The sequence below is a fragment of the Carcharhinus amblyrhynchos genome, chromosome 9 (genome assembly GCF_965287045.1).
Source record: "Carcharhinus amblyrhynchos chromosome 9, sCarAmb.v2.hapA, whole genome shotgun sequence".
Taxonomy (NCBI): Eukaryota; Metazoa; Chordata; class Chondrichthyes; order Carcharhiniformes; family Carcharhinidae; genus Carcharhinus; species Carcharhinus amblyrhynchos.
This window is the reverse complement of record NC_137332.1, coordinates 101,090,232-101,116,086: the sequence shown is the minus strand read 5'-3', so window position 1 is coordinate 101,116,086 and position 25,855 is coordinate 101,090,232. Positions and strand designations below refer to the sequence as shown.

At 45.5% G+C, this 25,855-nt stretch overlaps 1 protein-coding gene across 1 annotated transcript in view; it reads left to right on the top strand.

Annotated features, from left to right (window-relative positions):
- LOC145348665 (class I histocompatibility antigen, F10 alpha chain-like) overlaps positions 1 to 25,855 on the top strand; it is a 42,666-nt gene that overhangs the window by 10,270 nt on the left and 6,541 nt on the right. Inside the window, 2 exon segments of the mRNA XM_080196830.1 lie at positions 1,015 to 1,248; positions 19,038 to 19,131. Of these exon segments, the coding sequence (XP_080052956.1) occupies positions 1,015 to 1,248; positions 19,038 to 19,131 (328 nt within the window).

The window sequence follows — 25,855 nt, the reverse complement described above, 5'->3', positions numbered from 1 at the left end:
TAGGGGAACAAGGCAGCGGGGACGGCCTGGATAAGATGCTCTATCGGAGAGTTGGTGCAGACTCGATGGGCTGAATGGCTTCCTTCTGCACTGGAGGAATTCTATGATAATATGCTGGCTGGTGGAAGATGGACTAAATTGGGCAGGCCATAATTTGATCAAAAGGGTAGGAATTAAGGGTGAGCCCCCTTGCGGGATCGTGCTGTGCACAAATTGCCTGCCAAGCTTCCACATCGGAAAAGTGACCATTCATCAAAAATATTTCCATTGAGAAACTCCGGGATGTCCTGAGGTGATGAAATGAACTGTAGGTCTGTCTTCCTCTTCTGTTGACCATTACAATGGTCGATCTCCATCAATAGTTCTCTAACAGCCCAGACAGGAGGTAAGGATAATTCTTGTTCTGGGAAGCATTGGCCCAATCTTTTTCTTTATTTGGCTGTGGGCATCGCTGGTTAGTCAGCATTTATTGCCCATCCCTAGTTATCCTTGAAATGAATGGCTTGCTAGACCATTTCAGAGTGCAGTTAAGGGTCAACCACCTCGCTGTGGTTCCGGAGTCACGTGTAGGCCAGACCTGGTAAGGACTGATCAGTTCCCCCCCAAAATACTCCACTCTTCACATGTCCTGTCTCCAATGACTCAGACGGTGGAGCCTAAAATGTTATCCTCTGGGAGAAATCGCTCTAATTTATAGTTCAACGAACCAATATCAAGCAGCACCAAAGATGTGCAGGTTTGGTGGATTGGCCATGCTAAATTGCGCCTTAGTGCCGGGGTGGCGGGGTTGGGGGGGGGTAATTCCGGAGTAAATGGATGGGATTGTGGGGATAGGGCTTGTTGTCGGTGCAGGTTTGATGGGGCAAGTGGCCTCCTTCTGCACTGTAGGGGTCGTATGATTCTATGATTAGCTCCTGCAATCTCCTGAGGGAGCCTGTTCCATACACTGACCACTCTCTCAGTGATATTCTTCTCTCCCCAGGTTAGATTTGAAATGTCTCCCTTCAACTGCAGGCCGTGTCCTCTGGTCCCTCTGTCCTGGACAAGGTTAGGCAGCTGGACGTGGCCAACCTCATTCAGTCGCTCGGAAATGTTCAGAACAGCTGGCGTGAAAGTCGCAAACTGCCTCGAGCTTCGAAGACAAACAAGGTCGAGAATGTTCAGTGTGAACAACGCTGCGATCAGATCCCATCATATCAAAGGATAAAACAAGCAAAGTGCCGTCGGAGCAGGAGGAAAATGAATGGGGTGAGAAAGGCTGGAGCAGTGACAGAGACATTTGGAAATGTTCATTCAGTCCTCAGGACTGGATTAGCAGCAAAAGCCCACACTCTGTAAATGACCAAACAATCAGTCCAGGGTAAGAAAAGTGAAATGATTGGGGACTCGAGTGGAAACAATTCCAACGTTTATTAAATTTTAAAAAGGAGACATCAGGATTAGAGATAAATAATGAATAAACTCTGTGTCGAATGCTGTTTGACCTTCAGATCAGCACGGCAATGTCTGAGAACTTCTCTAAAATCCTTTCATTGAAGCCTCCAATTGTGTTTCTGTAACCATCAATTTCAGACACAGCTCAAGATTCGGATCCTGCAATCAGAACAGAGGGAAACCTGGACAGATGGTTAACATGTACAAAGAAGAAAAGCAAAAATCATATTTCTGTAGAGGGTAGCAAGGTGGTTCGCGCTGCTGCCTCACTGCGTTCCATTCCAGCCTCAGTTCACTGTCTGTCTGGAGTTTGCACTTTCTCCCTGTATCTGCATGGGTTTCCTTCAGGTGCTCCGATTTCCTCCCACAGTCCAAAGATGTGCAGGTTAGATTGATTGGCCATACCCTTAGAGTCCCTGATGTGTAGGTTAGAGAGATTAGCGGGGTACATATGTGTAATTATGGGGATAGAGCCTGGGGTGGGATTCTGGTCGGTGCAGACTCGATGGGCTGAATGGCCTCCTTCTGCACTGTAGGGATTCTATAATTTTATGATCGTCGCACTAACAGAATGTGGCCTGATCACAAATCCCTGAACCCCCTTTTTATGTTCAGAGACAGGAATCTTAAACTGTTTGGGGAATCAGTGACAATTCTCCCCGTGTCTACTTAATTCCCTCCGGATGCTCCGGTTTCCTCCCACAGTCCAAAGATGTGTGAGTTAGGATGATTGGCCATGCTAAATTGACCCTTCGTGTTAGGGGGATTAGTAGGGTAAATGAGGGTTCGGGTAGTAGGGCCTGGGATCGTGGTCAGTACAGACTCAATGGGCCAAATGGTCTCCTGTTGTACTGTAGGGATTCTACCCTATGATTCCATATGGCCTTTTACAAGCACAGCACATTTCATAGTGATTCAGCACTGATGAAAGAGCTTTTTTAAAGTCGAGGCGGTGATTTTGGATGTATGGGTTAGGTGGATTGGCCATGCTAAATTGCCCCTTAGTATCAGGGGGACTAGAGTAAATGTGTGGGGTAATGGGGATAGGGTCTGGTGGGATTGTGTTCAGTGCAGAGTCAATGGGCCGAATGACCTCCTTCTGCACTGTATGATTCTATGACTTGATTCTATTCTATGCAGTTGCCGCCCTTGCAGTGTTGGTCTTGGTGACACTCAATGCCAGCACTATCCCCTATGCCTGAAGGCTGTGGGACTCTTCCAAGTGGCCTTGTAATTACCAGAAGGTTGCTGACGACCGTTCCTGCAGTTCCCGGTTCTGCCTCTGCACTTCCAGCTGCTTTAGGAAAACCTTTCCCAACTGACCGATGCCTGGCTGGGAGGGGGTCAGCCATTTGCTGGGAAGCAGAAGACTTCCTCCTACCTGATCCCCAATCCCTTGGACATTCCGTCTGATGTGCTTCAGCAGCTGCGTGGTGCTCACCAGACAGTGACCCTGAAGCCTGTCGGCTAATTCCACCCACTGAGGCATGTGTCTTTGTTCAGAGTTTTCCACTGAGTTACTGCCAGGGGTTGGGGGAGAATGGGAGGGATGGTTGGGTGGTGGATGGGGGGGGTGTGGTCTACACTTCCCGCTGCCTCAGCAAAGCAGCCAGCATAATTAAGGACCCCACGCACCCTGAACATTCTCTCTTCCACCTTCTTCCTTTGGGAAAAAGAGAAAAATCTGAGGTCACATACCAGCCGACTCAAGAACAGCTTCTTCCTTGCTGCTGTCAGAATTTTGAATGGTCCTACCCCACATTAAGTTGATCTTTTTCTACACCCTAGCTATGACTGTAGCAGTACACTCTGCAGTCTCTCCTTCCCTTCTCTATGAACAGTTTGCTTTGTGTTTATAGCACGCAAGAAACAATACTTTTCACTGTACGCTCATACATGTGACAATAATAAATCAAATCAAACCAAATCAAAGGCTTGGGATGAGAAAAATATCAGCCATGATTGAATGGTGGGGCAGACTCGATGGGCCGAGTGGCCTAATTCTGCTCCTATGTCTTATGGTCTTATAGGCTCAGGGAGAGATGGGAGGGAACAGGACAGATGGCATATGTCAGCACTGTGCCTGGACAGGAATGAGCAGTGACTAGGGATGCCAGAGGGATTTGAGAATGATTCCAAGAAGCAATTCTTATTTTGTCCTGGGACATTTCGATATTTTTATTTCTAATCAAAAAAAAATTCAAATTCAGACCAATCATGGTCCCCAAAGAAGGGCAAACCAGATCCTAGCTGACAAGATAAGACAAGACTTGGCATTCTATCTTGGGCTCGATCCAACAAGATCCAAGCTGACAGGATGAAGCATTGCACCCCCTCCTGGGCTTGATCTTACACTTCATTTTAGAATCACAGAACACCAACAGTGCCCATCAAGTCTGCACCCACTCTCCAACAGAGCATCCCGCCCAGGCCCTATCCCCATAACCCCATATATTTACCCCACTAATCCTCCTAACATATACATCTTTGGACACTAAGCGGCAATTTAGAATGGTCAATCAACCCAACTTGCGCACCTTTGGACTGTGGGAGTAAACCAGAGCACCCGGAGGAAGCATACAGGGAAAAACATACAAACTCCACACAGACAGTGACCCAAGGCCAGATTGAAACCCATGTGTCTATGAGGCAGCAGTGCTAACCATTTAATGCCAACAGAGATGGAGCATCTGGTGTACTGGTGCGGCAACAATAATTTCTCCCTCAATGTCAATAAAATGAAGAATATTGTCATCGATTTCAGAAAGAGGAAAACATGTCCCTGTCTACATCAATGGGGACGAAAGTAGAACAGATCGAGAGCTTCATACTTTTAGGCGTCCAGATCACCAACAACCTGTCCTGGTCCCCCTATTCCGACACTGTAGTTAAGAAAGCCCACCAACGCCTTTACTTTCTCAGAAGACTAAGCAAATTTGGCATGTTAGCTACGACTCTCACCAACTTTTACAGATGTACCATAGAAAGCATTCTTTCTGGTTATATCACAGCTTGGTATGGCTCCTGCTCTGCCCAAGACCACAAGAAATAACAAAGGGTTGTGAATGTAGCTCAACCAATCACGCAAACCAGCCTCCCATCCATTGACTCTGCCTACACTTCCCGCTGCCTCAGCAAAGCAACCAATATAATTAAGGACCCCACACACCCCAGTCATTCTCTCTTCCACTTTCTTCCTTTGGGAAAAAGATACAAAAGTCTGAGGTCACGTACCAACCGACTCAAGGACAGCTTCTCCCCTGCTGCTGTCAGACTTCTGAATAGACTTGCCTTGCATTAAGTTGATCTTTCTCTGCACCCTGGCTATGACGGTAACACTACATCCTGCACTCTCTTGTTACCTTCTCTATGAACGGTATGTTTTGTCTGTGTAGCGCGCAAGAAACAATATTTTTCACTGTATGATAATACATGTTTCAATTATAAATGAAATCAAATTAAAACCAAAACCAAAAGACTGAGATAGCTTTGAAAAATTCCATCATGTAAAGCCTCGGTTTAATCTCATTGGTTATCCTGATCCTTGACTCTACCCTAGCTGAGTAAATCATAAGCACAGGCATCAGCACATTTATAGGGGGCATTGGGCAGGAGGGTACATGTATCGATGGGTCTTATGGTATTTTCCTGCTCCTATTTCTCATGCTGTTATTGAGGCCAAAGTCTTGTGTGGACTGAGAATATGTGGCAGATTCCCTCCCCTGAAGGTTATCAGTGGACCAGTTGAGTTTTACATGGGTCTCCAATGCAATGAGCTAGCCTTATCCCCTTCTTGATTATTCACTCAACCCTTCCAGGTAAACAGCCAAGAAACACTACTTGCCAACATTACAAAGTGACCAAGCGAGACTATCAGTTCAGAGAATCCAACAGTACAGAAAGAGGCCGTTCAGCCCATCAAGTCTGTACCAACCACAATCCCACCTGGGTCCTATCCCCATGCATTTACCCTCACTAGTCCCCCTGACACTAAGTGACAATTTAGCATGGACAATCTATCTAACCTGCACATCTTTGAACTGTGGGAGGAAACCCATGTAGATACTGGGAAAATGTGCAAGCTCCACAGTGACCCAAGCTGGGAATCGAACTCGGGTCCCTGGCACTGTGAGGCAGCAGTGCTAATCACTGTGCCACCTTGCTGCCTCAGTTGTTTTAACCTTAGTATTAGCAATACAAGGAGAAGAACCACCTCCTCAGTGTAAGTGTGGTTCAGGAATACAAGTCAGATTTTCCAGAGACCCCAACATTTCGAAAATAACTGAAATATGTGGAACCAATTCCCGCGAATCTTGATCTTTCTCTGACAAACCTGCTAATCAGCAAACCTGCTCCCATCCATCTGCCATTGGGAATTGTAGGAATTTGGAGTAATGAAGACAAGTGATTGTTATTGGAGAGAGTACCAGAATTTTTTTATATTTAATGAGACTCAGAGAATCTCAATTTGAACTAAAATAATATCTAAATCCTGTTAGAATCGAACAGTTAGATAAAATCCCAACATCGAAAAATGAAAGCTTCATTAAACACAACTAACGGTCTGAATTCTGATTCACTGAGGTTTACATTAACTAATTTATACAATAAAGTCTTAAGAGGCAGAATCTGTTCTCCTGAGCATTTTATAAATTGCACTGAAATCTATAAACTACATTATCTCCTCATTGAATTCCTGTAATTATTTCATCCGGATCATTATCCCTGGGACAAGCTATTGAATGTTTAATGAAGGTGATCTATTCACTGTCTGTCCCAGAGCTGAATCAGCAGGTAGAAATCAAACTCCTTCCAATTAGGCAAACTTCCAGATCACTGGACTGGCTGATGGCGAATTACTGGAATGAGGGGGTGCTGCACTGTCAGAGGGTCAGTAATGAGGGAGTGCTGCGCTGTCAGAGGGTCAGTAATGAGGGAGTGCTGCACTGTCAGAGGGTCAGTACTGAGGGAGTGCTGCGCTGTCAGAGGGTCAGTAATGAGGGAGTGCTGCACTGTCAGAGGGTCAGTACTGAGGGAGTGCTGCACTGTCAGAGGATCAGTACTGAGGGAGTGCTGCACTATCAGAGGGTCAGTACTGAGGGAGTGCTGCACTGTCAGAGGGTCAGTACTGAGGGCGTGCTGCACTGTCAGAGGGTCAGTGCTGAGGGAGTGCTGCACTGTCAGAGGGTCAGTACTGAGGGAGTGCTGCACTGTCAGAGGGTCAGTACTGAGGGAGTGCTGCACTGTCAGAGGGTCAGTACTGAGGGAGTGCTGCACTGTCAGAGGGTCAGTATTGAGGGAGTGCTGCATTCTAATCATGTTATACTTCAGTCTTTATATTGAAACTATTTCTTGTCTGCTATCTCAGATATAAATAATCCCATGGCACTATTTCAACAATCAGCCAAGGTTTCCCACCTGATCTCCTGGTCAATATTTATCCCTCGACCAAGCATATTAAAACAGGTAAAACAACCAGGAATCGTGCGGTTTCATTATTTGTGACTGCATTCTCTCACGAGTCCAACAGGTTTGTTTGGTAGCACGAGCTTTCGGAGTGCTGACCCTTCATCAGGTGAGTGAAGTGTTGTGTTGACAAACAGAGCATATATAGACACAAGCTCAGCTACAAGGTCATGGTTGGAATGTGAGTCTTGACAGGTGCAGACAATGTGAGTGAAGAGAGGGTTAAGCACAGTTAATGAAGTGTGAACTGTCTCCAGCCAGGACAGTTAGTGAGATTTTGCAAACCCAGGCAAGTTATGAGGGTTATAGATCGTGTGACATGAACGCAAGATTCTGGTTGATGCTGTCCTCATGTGTTCGGCAGTACCAGTTTCTGCTCATCGACTCTGCATTGTTGTGCGCTGTGAAGGCCGCCTTGGAGAATGCTTACCCGACAATCAGAGGCTGAGGCTCTTGACTGCTGAAGTGTTCCCCAACTAGAAGGGAACACCCTTGTCTGATGATTGTCCAGCGGTGTTCATTCATCGGTTGTCGTAGCGTCTGCATGGTCTCCCCAGTGCACCAAGCTTCGGGACAACCTTTCCTGCAGCGCATCAGGTAGACAATGTTGGCCGAGTTGCAAGAGTATATACCGTGTACCTGGTGGATGGTATTCTCATGTGAGATGATGGCACTGGTGTCGATGATCTGGCATGTCTTGCAGAGGTTGCTGTGGCAGGGTTGTGTGGTGTCGTGGTCACTGTTCTCCTGAAGGCTGGGTAGTTTGCTGCGAACAATGGTCTGTTTGAGATTGCACGGTTGTTTGAAGGCAAGAAGTGGAGATGTGGGGGTGGCCTTGGCGAGATGTTCGTTTTCATCAATAACATGTTGAAGGCTCCGGAGAAGATGTCATAGCTTCTCCGCTCGGGGGAAGTACTGGACAACTAAGGCCTGTATTTGTCTTATGAGGAGGTCGGTGCGGTTTTTCGCTGTGGTGCGTCGGAACTGTTGATCGATGAGTCGAGCACCATATCCTGTTCTTGTGAGGGCCTCTGTAGGTGTCTGTTGCGATCCTCTTCATCTGAGCAGATCCTGTGTATATGGAGGGCTTGTCTGTAGGGGATGGCTTCTTTAACATGTTTAAGGTGGAAGCTGGAGAAGTGGAGCATCATGAGATTCTCTGTGGGATTGTGGTACAGTGAGGTGCTGAGGTGACCATCCTTGATGGAGATACGAGTGTCCAAGAATACAACCGATTCCGGAGAGTAATCCATGGTGAGTCTGATAGTGGGATGGCACTTGTTGATGTCATCATATGGTTGTTTCAGTGATTGTTCACCATGAGTCCAAAGGAAGAAAATGTCATCGATGTATCTAGTTTATAGCATCGGTTAAAGATCCTGTGCGGTGGAGAAGTCTTGTTCGAAACTGTACATGAAAATATTGGCATATTGAGGTACAAATTTGGTCCCCATGGCTGTTCCATGTGTCTGGATGAAAAACTGATTGTTGAAGGTGAAGACATTTTGGTCCACCTGATGAAGGGGCAAAGCTCCAAAAGCTCGTGCTACCAAATAAACCTGTTGGACTTTAACCTGGTATTGTGAGACTATTTACTGTGCCTACCCCAGTCCAATGCTGGCAACTCCACATTATCTCAGCAGCATGGCTGACATTGCTCTCTGAATTGGCTAAATTAGCCCCTGTGACATCTTTACATTCTGTCTTAAACTGGAGTGTTGTGTTGCTGAATCAGTTTGTAGAAGTTAAGACTGGAACGTTTTAATGCTTTCTTGTGAGATCTTGCTGTGCCCAGATCAGCTAACTCTGGGGCCTGGCATGTAGTAGGAGCTCACCATCAGTCAGCTCCCGCTGAGAAATCATAATGCCAAGATTATTTTAATCAGATTATGTTAATCTAAATCCTGTGAAACAGGATTTCGACAGGATACAGGAAGGGTCGGTTGTTTAAATTAGGCATGTTGCCTGCAGGGGGTTCTCTGAGCCCAGTATCTCCTCTGTCTCTTCCTGGTGTTGTGAAACGAACTCTGGGTTTTACGGTGAAGTTTATGGGTCAGACACAGGCAATTGGGATTGGCTGGGAGGGCACAATAGCCAGCATGGTCCGGTTGGGCCGAAGGGCCTGCTTCCATGCTGTATTGCTCTGTGATCCTATGAGTGTAAATTCCTATAACCTCCAAACCAGCCTCCAAATCCTCAAACGCTTTCAGATTCCTGTCTCTGAACCAGGGATGTGTGATCAGGCCACACTCCTGTTGGCGTAATTATAATGGAAGTTTAATTCCAGTCCTGTTTCACCAGTCCCTGAGGGTTGGAGCTCATTCTGGATTCGCTGCTCTGATCAATCAGCTTCTCGGTGAAGGACAGAGTGAGATTCTGTCACAACCGCTATCCAATTTCATTGAACTGAAATGTGTTTGGAATGGGTTAACTGCAACCTTCCACTTTAGAAATCATTTGTACGTTAGTTGTTTAATAGTACTCAGCAGGGTATATAAAGGAGTTACCGGTGGCACTGGGTGTTGGGTGAGTGTGTGTGGAGTTAGAAAAGAGAATAAAGTGAGTTTGCAAAGAAGCTGGATTGTATCATTTTTTATTACCGGTCTGCAACTGAGAGGCTTAGCAAAATGTGTGTTGGGAACGTTGGATCCATGTTAGGTCCACAGTCAGGATTTATCACATGATGATCCCTTTCCACCATGCAAACAGTTGCTGTGGAACACACCCATTCAGACCATAGTACATAGGAGCTTACGTAGTTGATTCTATCCATTGATTCTGCTCTGCCATTCGACGAGATCAGACTGATCTGATGTGATAATCCTCAACTCTATTTTCCTGCCTTATCCCCATAACCCTTGGTTTCTTTATTGGTTAAAAATCTGTCTAGCTCAACCTTGAACGTACTTATCGACCCAATCTCTACAACACTTTGCAGTAAAGAGTTCCACAGATTTACCACCCCCTGCCTCAGAACCACAGCCAGCATAATTAAGGACCCCACGCAACCTGAACATTCTCTCTTCCACCGGGAAAAAGATACAAAAGCCTGAGGTTACATACCAACTGACTCAAGAACAACTTCTTCCCTGCTGCCATCAGACTTTTGAATCACACTAAATTCATCTTTCTCTACACCCTAGTTTTGACTGTAACACTACATTCTGCACTCTCTTGTTTCCTTCTCTTTGAAGGGTATGCTTTGTCTGTATGGCATGCAAGAAACAATACTTTTCACTGTATGTTAATACTTGAGACAATAATAAATCAAATCAAATCAATCAAAGAAGATTAAAGTCATCCATGATTAAAATACTTCATTTTGTGTTGTGATGTGAGATTTTAAAAAAATTGAGTTATATAATTGTTAGTATAGAACCATAGAAAATTACAGCTCAGAAACAGGCCTTTTGGCCCTTGTTGGCTGTGCTGAACCATTTTTTGCCTAGTCCCACTGACCTGCACTTGATCCACATCCCTCCACACCCCTCTCATCCATGAACCCATCCAAGTTTTTCTTAAATGTTAAAAGTGACCCCGCATTTACCACTTTATCTGGCAGCTATTCCACACTCCCACCACTCTCTGCGTGAAGAAGCCCCCCCTAATATTCCCTTTAAACTTTTCTCCCTTCACCCTTAACCCATACCCTATGGTTTTTTTCCTCCCCTAGCCTCACTGGAAAAAGCCAGCTTGCATTCACTCTATCAATGGCCATCAAAATCTTATTCACCTCTATCAAATCTCCCCTCATTCTTCTACGCTCCAGGGAATGAAGTCCTAACCTATTCAATCTCTCTCTGTAACTCAGCTTCTCAAGTCCTGGCAACATCCTTGTGAACCTTCTCTGCACTCTTTCAACCTTATTTACATCCTTCCTGTAACTAGGTGACCAAAACTGTACACAATACTCTAAATTCAGCCTCACCAATACCTTATATAACCTTACCATAACACTCCAACTTTTATACTTGATACTCCAATTTATAAAGGCCAATGTACCAAAAGCACTCTTTAAGACCCTATCCACCTCTGACGTCACTTTTAAGGAATTCTGTACCTGTATTCCCAGCTCCCACTGTTCAACTGCACTCTTCAGAGTCCATTGAGCCAGTGTCTAATCCAATTTACAACCTTCCTATGTATACCTAGTGACTGAACTTTCCTAACTAACCTACCTTGTCAAAGGCCTTGCTGAAATCCAGGTAGACAACATCCACTGCCTTCTCTTCATCCACTTTCCTGGTGACCTCCTCAAAAAACTCTCATAGATTGGTCAAACATGAGCTACCACACACAAAGCCATGTTGGCCCTCCCTAATAAGTCCCTGTCTATCCAAATATTTACAGATGCTATCCCTTATCACACCTTCTAATAACTTGCCAACAACCAACGTCAAACTTACTGGCTTGTAATTTCCCGGATTTCTTTTGGAACCTTTTTTAAACAACGGAACAACATGGGCCACCCTCCAATCATCTAGCATCTCCCCTGTGAATATTAACATTTTAACTATGTCTGCCAGGGCCCCTGCAAGCTCAACACAGCCTCCCTCAAGATCCATGGGAATACCCTGTCCGGTCCTGGGGATTTATCCACTCTTGTTTGCCTCAAGACAGCCAGCACCTCCTCCTCTTTAATCTGTAAAGGTTCCATGACCTCCCTACCTGTTTGCCCTATTTCAGTAGACTTCATGCCCGTTTCCTCAGTAAACTTAGTAAAGAAAGCTGTGTGTGTCCAGCATTAATTAAACAGGAAGCGGTTTACTGGAAACAGGTTGATCGTGGGGACTAAGAGATGACTTAGGAGGGACTATGAATCCAGTATCATGGCGCTGTCTATGAAAACCAGTTCAGCATGGAGAAGCAGGGCTGCAACTGGTCTGGCCCAGCAGAGTGGTAAACACAGTAAGAAGTCTCACAACACCAGGTTAAAGTCCGATCTGAAAGCTAGAGGCGTTTGCTACAAATAAACCTGTTGGACTTTAACCTGATGTTGTGAGACTTCTTACTGTGTTTACCCCAGTCCAAAGCTGGTGTACAGTGCATCAGGAGAAGCTCAGCACTATGGAAGTGATACACTCACCTCAAAGTTTCTTGCTACCTGAGAATCTTCTTATGTACACTTACTTCTCTTTAGGAATTGGATTTGACACCCATGTGTTTTGCTGCTGACCTGACCCAAACTATCATTATCACAAAAGAGGTAGTGTTTGGCAACTTAATGGGGTTAAAGGTAGAAAAGTCTCCTGGCCCTGATGGAATGCACCCCAGGGTACTAAAAGAGATGGCAGGAGAAATAGCAAATGCACTAGTGGTAATTTACCAAAATTTACTGGACTCTAAGGTGGTTCCCGCAGATTGGAAAATAGCAAATGTGACGGCACTGTTTAAAAAAGGAGGTAGGCAAAAGGCAAGTAACTATAGGCCGGTTAACTTAACTTCTGTCGTAGAGAAAATACTTGAATCTATCATCAAGGAAGAAATAGCAAGACAAGTAGATATAAATTCTCCCATTGGTAAGATGCAGCATGGGCTCATGAAGGGAAGGTCATGTTTGACTAATTTGGTGGAATTCTTTGAGAACATTACATGTGCAGTGGAGAATGGGGAATCTGTGGATGTGGTATATCTGGATTTCCAGAAGGCATTTGACAAGGTGCTGCACCAAAGACTGCTACATAAGATAAAGGTGCATGGTGTTACAGGTAATGTAATAGCATTGATAGAGGATTGGTTAACTAATAGAAAGCAAAGAGTGGGGGTAAATGGGTATTTTTCTGGTTGGCGATCAGTGACTAGTGGTGTGCCTCAGGGATCAGTGTTGGGACTGCAATTGTTTTCGATTTACAGGGATGATTTGGAGTTGGGGACCAAGTGTAGTGTGTCAAAATTCGCAGATGACACTAAGATGCGTGGCAGAACAAAATGTGCAGAGGATGCTGAAAGCCTGCAAAGGGATATAGATAGTCGAAGTGAGTGGCGAAGTTCTGGCAATGGAGTACAATGTTGGTAAATGTGAGGTCATCCATTTTGGTAGGAATAACAAAAAAATGAACTGTTATTTAAATGGTAAAAAAAAATTGCAGCATGCTGTTTGCAGAGGGACCTGGGTGTCCTTGTACAGGAAGCTCAAGGAGCTGGTTTGCAGATGCAGTAGGTAATTAAGAAGGCAAATGGAATTTTGTCCTTCATTGCTAGAGGAAGGAGTTTAAAAACAGCGAGGTTATGCGGCAGCTGCATAAAGTACGGGTGAGGCCACCTTGGGAATACTGCGTACAGTTTTGGTCTTCTTAATTGAGAAAGGATGTACCAGCAGAGGAGGTTCACTAGGTTGATTCTGGAGTTGAGAGGGTTGGCTTATGAGGAGAAATACTCATATACTCATTGGAATTCAGAAGAAGGAGGGGAGATCTTACAGAAACATATTATATTCATTGGAATTCAGAAGAATTGGGGAGATCTTATAGAAGCATATAAGATTATGAAGGGAATAGGTAAGTTAGAAGCAGGGAAGTTGTTTCCACTGACAGGTGAAACTAGAACTAGGGGGCATATCCTCAAAATAAGGGGAAGCAGATTTAGGACTAGGTTGAGGAGGAACTTCTTCACACAAATGGTTGTGAATCTGTGGAATTCCCTGTCCAGTGAAGCAGTTGAGGTTACCTCATTCAATATTTTTAAGGCAAGGATGGATAAATTTTTGAACAGTAAAAGAATTAAGGGTTATGGGATCAGCCCTGATCTTAATGAATGCCGGTGCAGGCTCGAGGGGCCTACTCCTGCTCCTCGTTCTTATGTCCTTATTTAAGATTGCAAGGTCTTGCCGGAAATTGGCAGGCAGCTGTTTTAATGAGCTTTCATGAGATGCAAATGAATGCAAATGGTATTCACACCAGCTGATAGTGGGATGACTGACTTGCCATTATCTCGCTGTTGGGAGAATTACAACATGATTTTGCACCATTGAGTTTCTGACCCTAACCATGTCCAATGATGGGCAAATTCTATCCAAAGTGCTTGAGAAGTTGGGAAGTGTACCTTTATTAAAGTGACAATAATTCTTTGACTTGGGTAATATTATTGGAATTGTTATGGTTAAAACCTATAAAGATTGCCACTAGACAGGCAGTTTAATTATATACTTATGGCAAAGCGTGTTTTTCTTTGTTGTCGTTGTTCCGCTGGACTGCTTTAACTAAGTAATTTTAATCTTGCGTACTTAAGTTTTCTTTTTTTAAAATCTTTTCATTTTTAAAATTCTACAGTTGCCATTGGTGTTTTATGTTTTTGGGGTCAGTAACTTCCTCCTTATGGTTCAATACAAAAGACCAGTTTAGAGATTAGCTAGATAGGTTATATTCTGGGGTTTGGCCATCCCAGTATTTAACCTCAACCATTTTCCGATTCCATCAGTCACACCAGCCTTATTCTGAATCTAAGCTTCTCTCTGAGGTCTGACTGGAATCTGGATTACACTGTGTAGATACTCCTCTACATCTCAAATGTGTTGTATGGCCTCTTTAATTAGTTTTAATGTTCGTCCATGGGATGTGGGCATCGCTGGCTGACCAACGTCTATTGCCCATCCCTGAGATCATTTGAGAGTCAGCCACATTGCTGTGGATTTGGAGTCACATGTAGGCCAGGCCAGGTAAGGACAGCAGATTTCCTTCCCTAAAGGGCATTAGTGAACCAGATGGGTTTTTATGGCAATGGCTTCATGGTCATCTTGAGACTTTTAATATCAACTATATATTAAGTTCAAATTTCAACACCAGGGGTGGATTCGAAGCCAGATTCCCTGGGTTTCTGGATTACAAGCCTAGCGACGAAACCACTATGCTACTGCCTCCCCTGAGCCACTCAGCATTCTGACTTGGAAATATGTCGGCTGATCCTTCACAGTCGCTGGATAAAAACCCTGGAACTCCCTCCCTAACAGCACTGAAGATAGACCTTTTTTTTTAATTTCAAGGAAATGATGCATTCAAAGCCAGTTTTTCTCCTTAATCCAGGCTTTTTTCAAGGCCTCCAGAGTAATGGAACAGAGTCCTCTTTTTCCCTCCAATATCCTGCATCTCGATAGGATAGGACAGGTTTCGATATTCTTTTGAGCAAAGCAGTTAACAACTTAAACTAAGTCAAATGAACTGAGGGATCAGTTTAACGAGCAGTTCCTTACGACATTACTGCATCAAATAAGAAAGAAATCTAGAACAAAACTTGAAACATCAAAGAAAGAGTGAAAGAGGGGTCAATAAAAACAACCCAGTCTCTGCGCTGCCCACTAGGCATGGCGGTGTTTAAACACTTGCAATAAATCCCTAACCGCTTGCAGTTTGATTTTGATTCCATTTATTATTGTCACATATATTGACATACAGTGAAAAGTATTGTTTCTTTTGTGCTCTATAGACAAAACATATCGATCATAGAGAAGAGAAAGAGAGAGTGCAGAATGTAATGTGACAGCCATAGCTAGGGTGTAAAGAAAGATCAGCTTAATGTGAGGTAGGTCCATTCAAAAGTCTGACAGCAGCAGGGAAGAAGCTGTTCTTGAGTCGGTCAAGGCAGTGGCAAAGTGTAGACAGAGTCTACAGTGTGTTTTGTGGAAACTGCTCTTAGTTATAAAGTATGCATTCTATTGCAGTGCATTTACAACACCTAAGAGACCCAACTCACAGTAGGGCAATATATTTAAACCAGAGAGATTCAAGATGGAGATATCTACTACTGATATGTTAGCTTGAGCTAGCCTTGCTGTCACACATGACTTTAGTCAAGATTATTTGTATTATTCCTACCTAGATTTTTTTTAAAAATCATATCCGGATGTGTGCACCACTGATTAGGCCAGCATTTATTGCCCATCCTGAGATGTCATTCAGAAGTTGAGCTGCCTTCTTGAACCACTGACGTCTCTGAGGTATAGGTACGCCCACAGTGCTGTTAGGAAGGGAATTCCAGGACTCCAGTGACAGCAAATGAGTGCCAATATATTTGCTAGTTAGTGGGTTTTCAAAGTGCCATGTAAGGAACCTTGGTGAGTATACACAATTACCACTGTTCATCAGTGATAGAGGAATTGAATGTCTGTGGAAGGATAGCGATCAAGCAGGCTGTTTTCATTCTCTTGAGTTTTGGTTGGAGCTCCACTCAAAATGGTAGCACAATGACACAGTGGTTAGCACAGTAAAAAGTTGGACTGGGGTAAACACAGTAAAAAGTTGGACTGGGGTAAACACAGTAAAAAGTTGGACTGGGGTAATCCTCATCATGACAGTGGTTAGCACCAGGGACCCAGGTTCAAATGTGGCCTTAGGTGATTGTGTGGCGTTTCACATTCTCCCATTTATGTGTGAGTTTCCTCCAGGTGGTCTGGTTTCCTCCAGCAGTACAAAAATATGCAGGTCAGATGGATTGGCCGTGATAAAGTGCTCTTTACGTGTCAAGATGTGTAAATTAGATGGATTAGACATGGGATAGTGTGGGGTAGTGGGCCTGGATACAAAACTCTGTCAGAGAGTCAGTGCAGATTCGATGGGCCAAATGGCCTCCTCCTGCACTGGAGTGATTCTACGATACAGGCAAGTGGAGAGTATTTTATTATACTCTTGACCTGTGCCTTGTGGTTGGTGGACAGACTTTGGGGAGTCAGCAGGTGAATTACTCATGTTAGGAACTGTAAGAAGACTCACAACATCATGTCAAAATCCAACAGGTTTATTTGGAATCGCGAACTCTCAGAGCACAGCTCCTTCGTCAGAGCAGCGCTCCGAAAGCTCGTGCTTCCAAATAAAGCTGTTGGACTTTAACCTGGTGTTGTGAGACTTCTTACAGTGTTTACCCCAGTCCAACATCAACGTGTGTCAGGAAAACAGAGTTGGTTTTAAGAGATTTATATTTGTTGGGGAAAACATTAAAAATAAGACATAGGCTCAGATATGTTGAATTGGAAGTTTCGATGCTGGCAAGGAAACTGTGATTAGTTTTCAGGCTGAACAAACAGCACGTGTCTGTGTAGGAGTTTTATTTGCACATCCAGCTGAGACTTTATTGTGTTTTACAGCTTCAGAATAAAGATACAAAAGTCTGAGGTCACGTACCGACCTACTCAAGAACAGCTTCTTCCCTGCTGCCATCAGACTTTTGAATGGCCTTACCTTGCATTCAGCTGATCTTCCTCTATCCCTGGCTATGATTGTAACGTTACATTCTACACTCTCTCGTTTTCTTCTCCGGATTGGTATGCTTTGTCTGTGTAACGCGCAAGAAACAATACTTTTCACTGTATGTTAATGTACGTGACAATAATAAATCAAATCAAATCAAATCCTGAGAATTGCCTAGCAATACAGATACTTTCCTTTACCTGAAAATCTGTAGCAAAAAGCAAGTCAGGCCTCTTGCCGTTGAGCTGGAGACTGGAGGAGAGAAAAGGATGCACTCTCAGGTTTGCTTAATGTTGGAAACTTATAATGGATTAAGATCTTCAGACAACCAGGGTGAGAGTTCCACAGAGAACATGAGTAATTCCATTTACATTTCCTGCTGCCTTGGCAAAGCAGCCACATAATCAAGGACCCCACGCACCCTGGACATTCGCTCCTCCATCTTTTTCTGTCGGGGAGAAGAGACAAAAGTCTGACATCATGCACTAACCTGCTCATTAAAAACAGCTTCTTCCCTGCTGCCATCAGACTTTTGAATGGACCTACCTTATAATAGGTTGAACTTTCTCCACATCCTAGCTACGATTGTAACACTGCACCCTCTCCTTTCCTTCTCCCTTGAACACAATGTTTTGTCTGTATAAGGTGCAAGGAGCAATGCTTTTTATTGTGAACCAATACTTGTGACAATAATAAATCAAAGCCTCTGACCTACTATTTTAGTTCCATATGGCTTATCCACTTCAGTTTCTGGTGAATGGTAGCCTCCAGGGCAGCACGGTGGCACAGTGGTTAGCACTGCTGCCTCACAGCGCCAGGCACCCGGGTTCATTTCCAGCCTCGGGTCACCATCTGTGTGGAATTTGCACATTCTCCCCGTGTCTGTGTGGGTTTCCTCTGGATCCTCCAGTTTCCTCCCACACTCCAAAGATGTGCAGGTTAGGTTGATTGGCCATGCTAAATTGTGTCAGGGGAATTGACAGGGTAAATGTGTACGGTTGCAGGAATTGGATCTGGGTGGGATTGTGGTCGGTATAGATTTGATGGGCTGAATGGCCTCCTTCTGCATTGTAGGGATTCTATGATTCAGTAATGACAATGCCATTGAATGTCAAGGCAGTGGGGAGGGTGAAGAGTGAATTGGAGCTTTAAAATCGATAGGTGACTTGTTGGGTAACAGAAAGAGGTGGAGCAGAGCTGGAAAATAAATTTCAGATACAGACTGAATCATAGAAATGCTACAGTGAAGAATGAGACCATTTAGCCCATTGAACCGGCACCTACAACAAGCCCACCCAGACCCCATCCCATAACATCATATATTATCCTGCCAATCCCCCTGACACTAAGGGGTAATTTCTTATCATGGCCAATCTTCCTGACCTACACAACTTTGGACTGTGGGAGGAAACCAGAGCACCCGGAGGAAACCCACCCAGACACCAGGAGAATGTACAGTCTCCACACAGGAGGTGACCCCAGGCCAGATTTGAACCTGGGTCCTTGGCGCTGTGAGGCAGCAATGCTAACCACTGTGCCACCCGAAGGAATGACTCAGCAGGCTTGCAGAGCTGAATAGCCTCCTCCTGGTTTTACTCTCTGTCACTCATTCTTCCCAACAACTGATGATGTAACTCGCAGCATTTCTCCGATTGGATAGTTTATAGTGTTTGGCAACTTGGATTTTGACTCCAATAAACTCAGGCAACTCCTCGGCAGATCCTGGGGCTCTGATTGGACACTGGCCTATCCAATCAATATGGAGGTGTCTGAGTCACCAGAAAGGTTCAGTGATTGGATACAATTGGCCGGGTCTCAGCTCTCACAGCTCAGGTAGAGAGCTGTGAGGAGAGAGAGAGAGACACTGGGTATACGGAGGATACAACTCACACACACAGGACAGACTGCTTGGAGAGCACAAACCACAGCTTACGGATTGAGAAGAGGTAACTCTGGACAAAGGACTTCCCACAAAGTATTCAGTCCAGCAAGTCGAGGGAAGGAATAATGATTGGAATGATAGCGCTGATCCTTCTGTGTGGACCGGTGTCTGCTGGTGAGTGATAGGGCCTCACTCCTCAGCGTATCACTCCTCAGAACATTTCACCTCAGAGTGTCTCCCCTCAGGACGTCTCTCCATGGGGCATCATTCCTCAGGGTGTCAGTCTTCAGAACATTTCACTTCTAAGTATCTCCCCTCAAAGCATCACTCCTCAGGGTGTCACTACTCAGTGTGTCATTCCTCAGGACATCACTCTTCAGGGCGTCACTCTTCAGGGCGTCACTCTTCAAGGTATCACTCCTCAGGGTGTCACTCCTCAGAATATCATTCCTCAGGGTATTGCCCATCAAGTTCCTTCAAGATATGGAAAGGGGAATGGGATAATAGGCAATTTTGTGGAGAGAGGAATCACAGGGGAGCTGGGTGAATGGTTTTAAGACCTCGGAAAATGCCAAAGGAGAAAATTATCTCAGAGATTTCACTGCTCTGTCATAGAGTCTCAATGATATAATCTGCCCCATATTAGACTTTAAGCCTGAACGAAGTCTCCTCACTCACCTTAAGTCTCACCCATTTACATGTCACCCCCTCCATAATCGTTATTTTTGTTAGAATGTGCTTGAGGAAAGTTTAGAAAGTGGTTGATCATACCGGGATAGAAACAGGCTGATTCACCTACTAAAGATCCCTTATAGTGCCAGACAGCCTGTGAATCATTCAAAGTGCAGTCACTGTTGTTTTAAAGACAAACTTAGCTTCAGGTAGCTGAGCCGGGGTCTGAATCCTGATCAGTGAGTTCAGTACAATCCTGTTACACGTTCCTGACAATCCCCTGTCACAGTCCAGAGTCCGTCTACGCTGCCTACAGACCAGCTTCTGTCCAGAAAAGAATGTTTTCTCCACCTTCACTTTTAATAACGCATACACACACATGCACACACACACCCACACACACACACCCACAGTCAACACACAATCACATACTGACACACACAGACACTCACACACACACTGACATAGGCTCACACTCACACATAGACACACACAGTCACACTCAATACACAATCATGCACAGACACATACACACACACACTCACACACACACTGACATACACACACACATAGACACACACAGTCACACTCAACACACACGCACACAGACACACACACGCTCATACACACACAGTCTCACACACACACAGTCACACTCAACACACATGCACGCACAGACACACACACACTCACACACAAACACACTCTCACACACACAATCACCCTCACACTCACACACAGATGTACACGCAGTCACAGTCAACAAAAATGCACACACAGACACACATACACACGCTCACACACACACACTCACACGTGGACGCACACATTGTTACACTCAACACATGTGCATGCATAGACACACATACACATACTCACACAACACACTCACACACACACACACACACACACACACACACACGCACAATGAATCATTTATCGCATCTTCCCAAATTGATTCATTGTCAATGCTACTTTGCTTTAAACCCTCTTTACTTCCCCAGTTATGTGGCCTGTGAGAACACCAGTCTCAGCTTGTTTTGTGTGTAGATCATCCCAACAGTGCAGCCCTGTACTGGGTACCAGTGCCCCAGGAATCGGAACCCATTTCCATCACACCAGTCTCCAAGTCCCTTGGGTTTCATAGAATAGAATCCTTTTAGAGCACGAAGAGGCTATTCAGCCTACGCCGGCATACAATTTAGCACGGCAATATTCCCACTCAGTCTTATCCCTGTAACCCCACGTATTTAATCTGATCGTCCCCCTGGCGCTAAGGGGCAAGTTAACATGGCAAATCCACCTAACCTGCACATCTTTGGCATGTGGGAGGAAATCTGAATGCCCAAAGAAACCCATGCAGACACGGGGAGAATGTGCAAACTCCACACCGAGAGGTTGGAGTCGAACCTGCGTCCCTGAGGCAGGAGTGTTAACAATTGTGCCACCGTACCGCCAGGAAAGGACTGGGAATTGGTGGATTCTGGGAGTGGCAGACAAATTCTTCTAACCTCACAGTGCCAGTGACCTGGGTTCATTTCCAGCCTTGCATCTGGAATTGTGCGAAGCTTGCACGTTCTCCCCGTGCCTGCATGGGTTTCCTCCGGGAGCTCCGGTTTCCTCTCACAGTCCAAAGATGGATTAGCTGTGCTAAATTGTCCCTGGGCATTCTAAGTTATACAGGTAAGATGGGTGAGGGGGATTGGATAGGTGAGGAGATGTGTGGGCCTGGGTAAGATGCTGAGTCAGTGTGGATTCGATGGGCCGAATGGCCCCTATGATTCGATATTATCACAGGATAGCTGGGCAAATGAGTTCAGAGCTGAGAAAGGCTCTGAGAGAAAGGAGAAAAATTTTAATCGCTCTACCATACGGCCTCCATTTTCACATTGTATTCTGACCTTGAACACTGTCCCCTTATCCGCCTCAGTCTGGACTGCACCTGCTCGCTCGCTGTCCTCCCTTAACTTTATTTCTGCTGGAATAGCATTGGGCTTAAATATTAAAAGGTTACTTCATGTGATTATGTATGGACACAAAAACAGGCCATTCGGCCCAACTGCTGTTTACCCTCCACTTGAGCCGCCATCTTGCTTGAACTAATTCTGTCATTGTAACCTTAGAAGTCATAGGCCGGAATTTTACGGCCTGAGGTTCGTAAGATCCCACCCAAGGCCAACGGGGAATGCCTCGATTCCAGGGCGAGCGTGCCGGTAAAATTTCGGCCATAGAATCCCTACAAGGAGGCCGTTTGGTCCATCATGTCTTCACTGGCCCTCTGACAAAGCATCCCACCCATGCCTTCTCCCCATGTGTTTACCCCGTTAATTCCCGAAACCCACACATCTTGGGACGCTAAGGAGTGATTTTGCCAATCCACCAAACCTGCACATCTTTGGACTGTGGGAGAAAATCGAAGGAAACTCATGCAGACACAGGGAGAATGTGCAAACTCCACACAGATGGCAAGGCTGGTATCGAACCCGGCTCCCTGGTGCCAGGAGGCAGCAGTACAAGCCACTGTGCCACCGTGCCACCCCTTAATTCATTTGCCCCTCATATAATTGTCTAGCTTTCCCTTAAGAGTATTCTTCAGTTTGTTATTCCCCAGCAAGGGTGCCTCTCCCCCAACCTCCCCCTGAGGCCAGGGTGCCTCTCCCCCAACCCCCCACCCCAGGGTGTCTTCCTGCTATTGTATTTTCCCTCACATTAGCTTGCCTCAGGATTTCACCTGACGAGTTATTTTAGAATGTCAGTGCTCAGAATTCCCAACTTCAGGATATCACACATCAGATTTTCCCTCTTCAGAGAGTCACGCATCGGGATGTTGTGTCCCGCGGTGTCATTTCTTTGGATGCTACTCCTCAGGATGCCTCAGTGTCACTATTTAGGGTGCTACAAAATACTTCTCCTCAGTGGAATCGATTGTCAGAGGGTCTCCCCTCAGGGTGTTAGCCTCACAGCGCCAGGGACCCAGGTTCGATTCCCGGCTTGGGTCACTGTCTGTTCAGAGTCTCCCCGTGTCTGCATGGGTTTCCTCCGGGTGCTTTGGTTTCCTCCCACAGTCCAGAAATGTACAGGTTAGGTGAATTGGCCATGCTTAATTCTCCCTCGGTGTACCCGAACAGGCCCTGGAGTTTGGCAACTCAGATATTTTCACATTAACTTAATTGCAGTGTTAATGTAAGCCTATTTGTGACTAATAAATAAATTTCAGTTTACGTAACTTGTACATGCAGCACTCCTCCACCTATCACTCCTCCACCTATCACTCCTCCACACATTATGGATGCCTTAAACTGTTATACTTCAGGGTGACTCAAGTGTTACCCTCAGGGTCTGACAAAATGTTATTCCTTGGAGGGGACATCCCTCAAATTGTCTCTTCAAGATCTCTCAGGGTGTTTCACTGTCAGAGGCTTTCTCCACAGTTGCTGTCTAATATTCAGATATCACGTCTCAAGTTCTTTCAAAATATGGAAAAGGTTGGGAATAGCACAATGGGGGACTTCTTTTGAAGGGACTTCAGACTGTTGCACCCCAGGATGTCTCAAAGTATCACACATTGAGATCTCTCAGTGTTGTTGCCTCTCAGTGTCCTTCAGAGTATCACACTTCAGGGTGTTAATTGTCATAGGGTGCTACCTCACAAGGTCACCCGAGTCTATCCTACATCAGGATGGTGACTCCTCAGGGTGTCACTCCTCAGGCTGTCAATCCTCAGCATTTCAACCTCAGGGTATCACTCCTCACAGCATCACTCCTCAGGGTGTCACTCCTCAAGGCGTCACTCCTCAGGGCGTCACTCCTCAGGGCGTCACTCCTCAGGGTATCACTCCTTAGGGTAACACAACTTGGATTTCAATGTCTCAGGACATCGCTTTCTGATTACTACTTCAGGGTGTCATTCCTTAGTGTAACATTCCTTAGCAAGTCAGTCCATGAAGTATCCCTCCTTAGCTTCCTTCAAGATATGGAAATAGGTGAGAATGGAGTGACGAGCAAGTTAATTCTGAGGGAATTCACTGACTCACTGAGCGAGAGGGGGAATTCATCTGAGGTATAATTTTCTCAGAGGTTTCTTTGTCTTCTAATACCGTGTTCAAACCCACCCACTTACACTCTGACCTTGGGCACTGTCTCCTCACTCTCAGTCGTGACTTTAGTCCCAACATTTGTACCTGCTATACTGCCCCTCCCTTGCCTTCATCTCTGTTTGACCCTCCCTGAATTGACTTTTAGAAAGCTGTTGATGACCTTGGCGTCGATAATAGGCCAGTTTGTTTACCTGAGGATCTCTCGCATTGTCCGACAGCTCAAAGACCAACACAGCTTCAGGTAGCTGAGTATTATGGTCTGTATCCGGTTTGATGAGTTCAGTACGATTCTGTTACGCGTTCCTGCCACAGTCCAGAGTCTGTGTGCACTGGCTACAGTCCAGCTTCTTCCCAAAAGCAATTGTTTTCTTCACCTTCACTCTAAATAAAAAAAACTCACATTGAGCAGGTCACATTGATAGATTACGGGCAGCACGATGGCACAGTGGTTAGCACTGCCGCCTCACAGCACCAGAGACATGGGTTCGATCCCCGGCTTGGGTCACTGCCTGCGTGGAGTTTGCACATGCTCCCCGTGTCTGCGTGGGTTTCCTCTGGGTGTTCCGGCTTCCTCCCACACTCCAAAAATGTGTGGGTTAGGTGGATTGGTAATGTTAAATTGCCCCTTAGTGTCAGGGGGAACTAGCTAGGGTAAGTGCATTGGGTTATGGACACAGGGCCTGGGTGGGATTGTTGTAGTGCAGACTCGATGGGCCGATTGGCCTCTTTCTACACTGCAGGGATTCTGTGGATTCTATACGGTCCCTCACGCTCACAGGGTGAGAGTCACAATTGTACCCAAGAAGGTCCAGAATCAGCTCTCAATATCTTGACACCAAATTATATGATAACCCTCACATCTTGATGTACCCCCACCCCTGCCACTTCCCCCCTGCTCACAGTGTCTCAGATCTGAGGGTCTCCTGCAGAGTTTTTCACTTTAATCAATTCTATACACTGCTGATCTGTAGGTGTTGAAGAGGCTTTGGGGAGTTGGCCACATTTACCCACTGCCTCCTCCTGATACTGTCATGGACAGCTACATCTGTAACAGCTGGAGTGCAGAGGATGAGGTCAGGTAGATTTTTCCCTCTGGTTAATTCCCTTACCCCTCACCCACACAGAGCCAGTCTAGCTTCACATCCTGAAGGATAGCTCGGTTCAGGTGATGGATAGTGAAACTCCCAACCGCACATTTTGTATCTTCTAATTGCTGTTTAACATGGAGGAGTGTTGATCCATTAGTTGAGGTCATTGCTGGGAGTCGGGGAGATGGTAATCAGTTGGATAATTATTTGCTTCTGTTTGACCCAATGCCATGAGATTTGATGGAATCCCGAGTGATCCCAGATTAACACAATCCAATTGTATACCACTGTACCACCGTTTGGACAGGACACACTTAGCCATGGTGGCGGTGGTGCGTTGGGCATTGGTTGGGAGCTATGATTCTGTGCACGTGGTTATGTCAGGCTGATAGTTAACTAATCTGCTGAATAGCTCTCCCACTTTGGTGCATGTTCCTAGACGTTAGTGAGGTGGAATTTGCATGGTCAACAAGCAATGATGTGGATTAGTGATTAGGAGGAATTGATATTGAGTTGTTTCATTGTGCCTGTACCCTGATGTCTTTGTGTGTGGTCTTTTTCTAAAGTTTATTTACTAATGCCACAAGCAGCCTTACATTAACACTGCAATGAAGTTACTGCGAAAATCCTCGTGTTGCTACACTCCAGTACCTGTTCGGGTACACTGAGGGAGAATTTAGCATGGCCAATGTGCCTAACCAGCACATCTTTTGGAATGTGGAAGGAAACCAGGGTATCCGGAGGAAACCCATGCAGACACAAGGAGAACGTGCAGACTCCGCACAGACAATAGCCCAAGCTGGGTCCTTGGTGCTGTGAGGCAGCAGTGCTAACCACTATACCACCTTGCCTCCCTGCTGTTGGTGCTTTGGGATTCATATCCTGGTGTCTCTCCATGCCAGTGTTAGTGTTTTGGGTTCGATTCCTGGTTTGGGTCACTGTCTGTGTAGAGTTTGCACAATCTCCCCGTGTCTGCGTGGGTTTCCTCCGGGTGCTCCGGTTTCCTCCCACAGTCCAAAGGTGTGTGGGTTAGGTGCATTG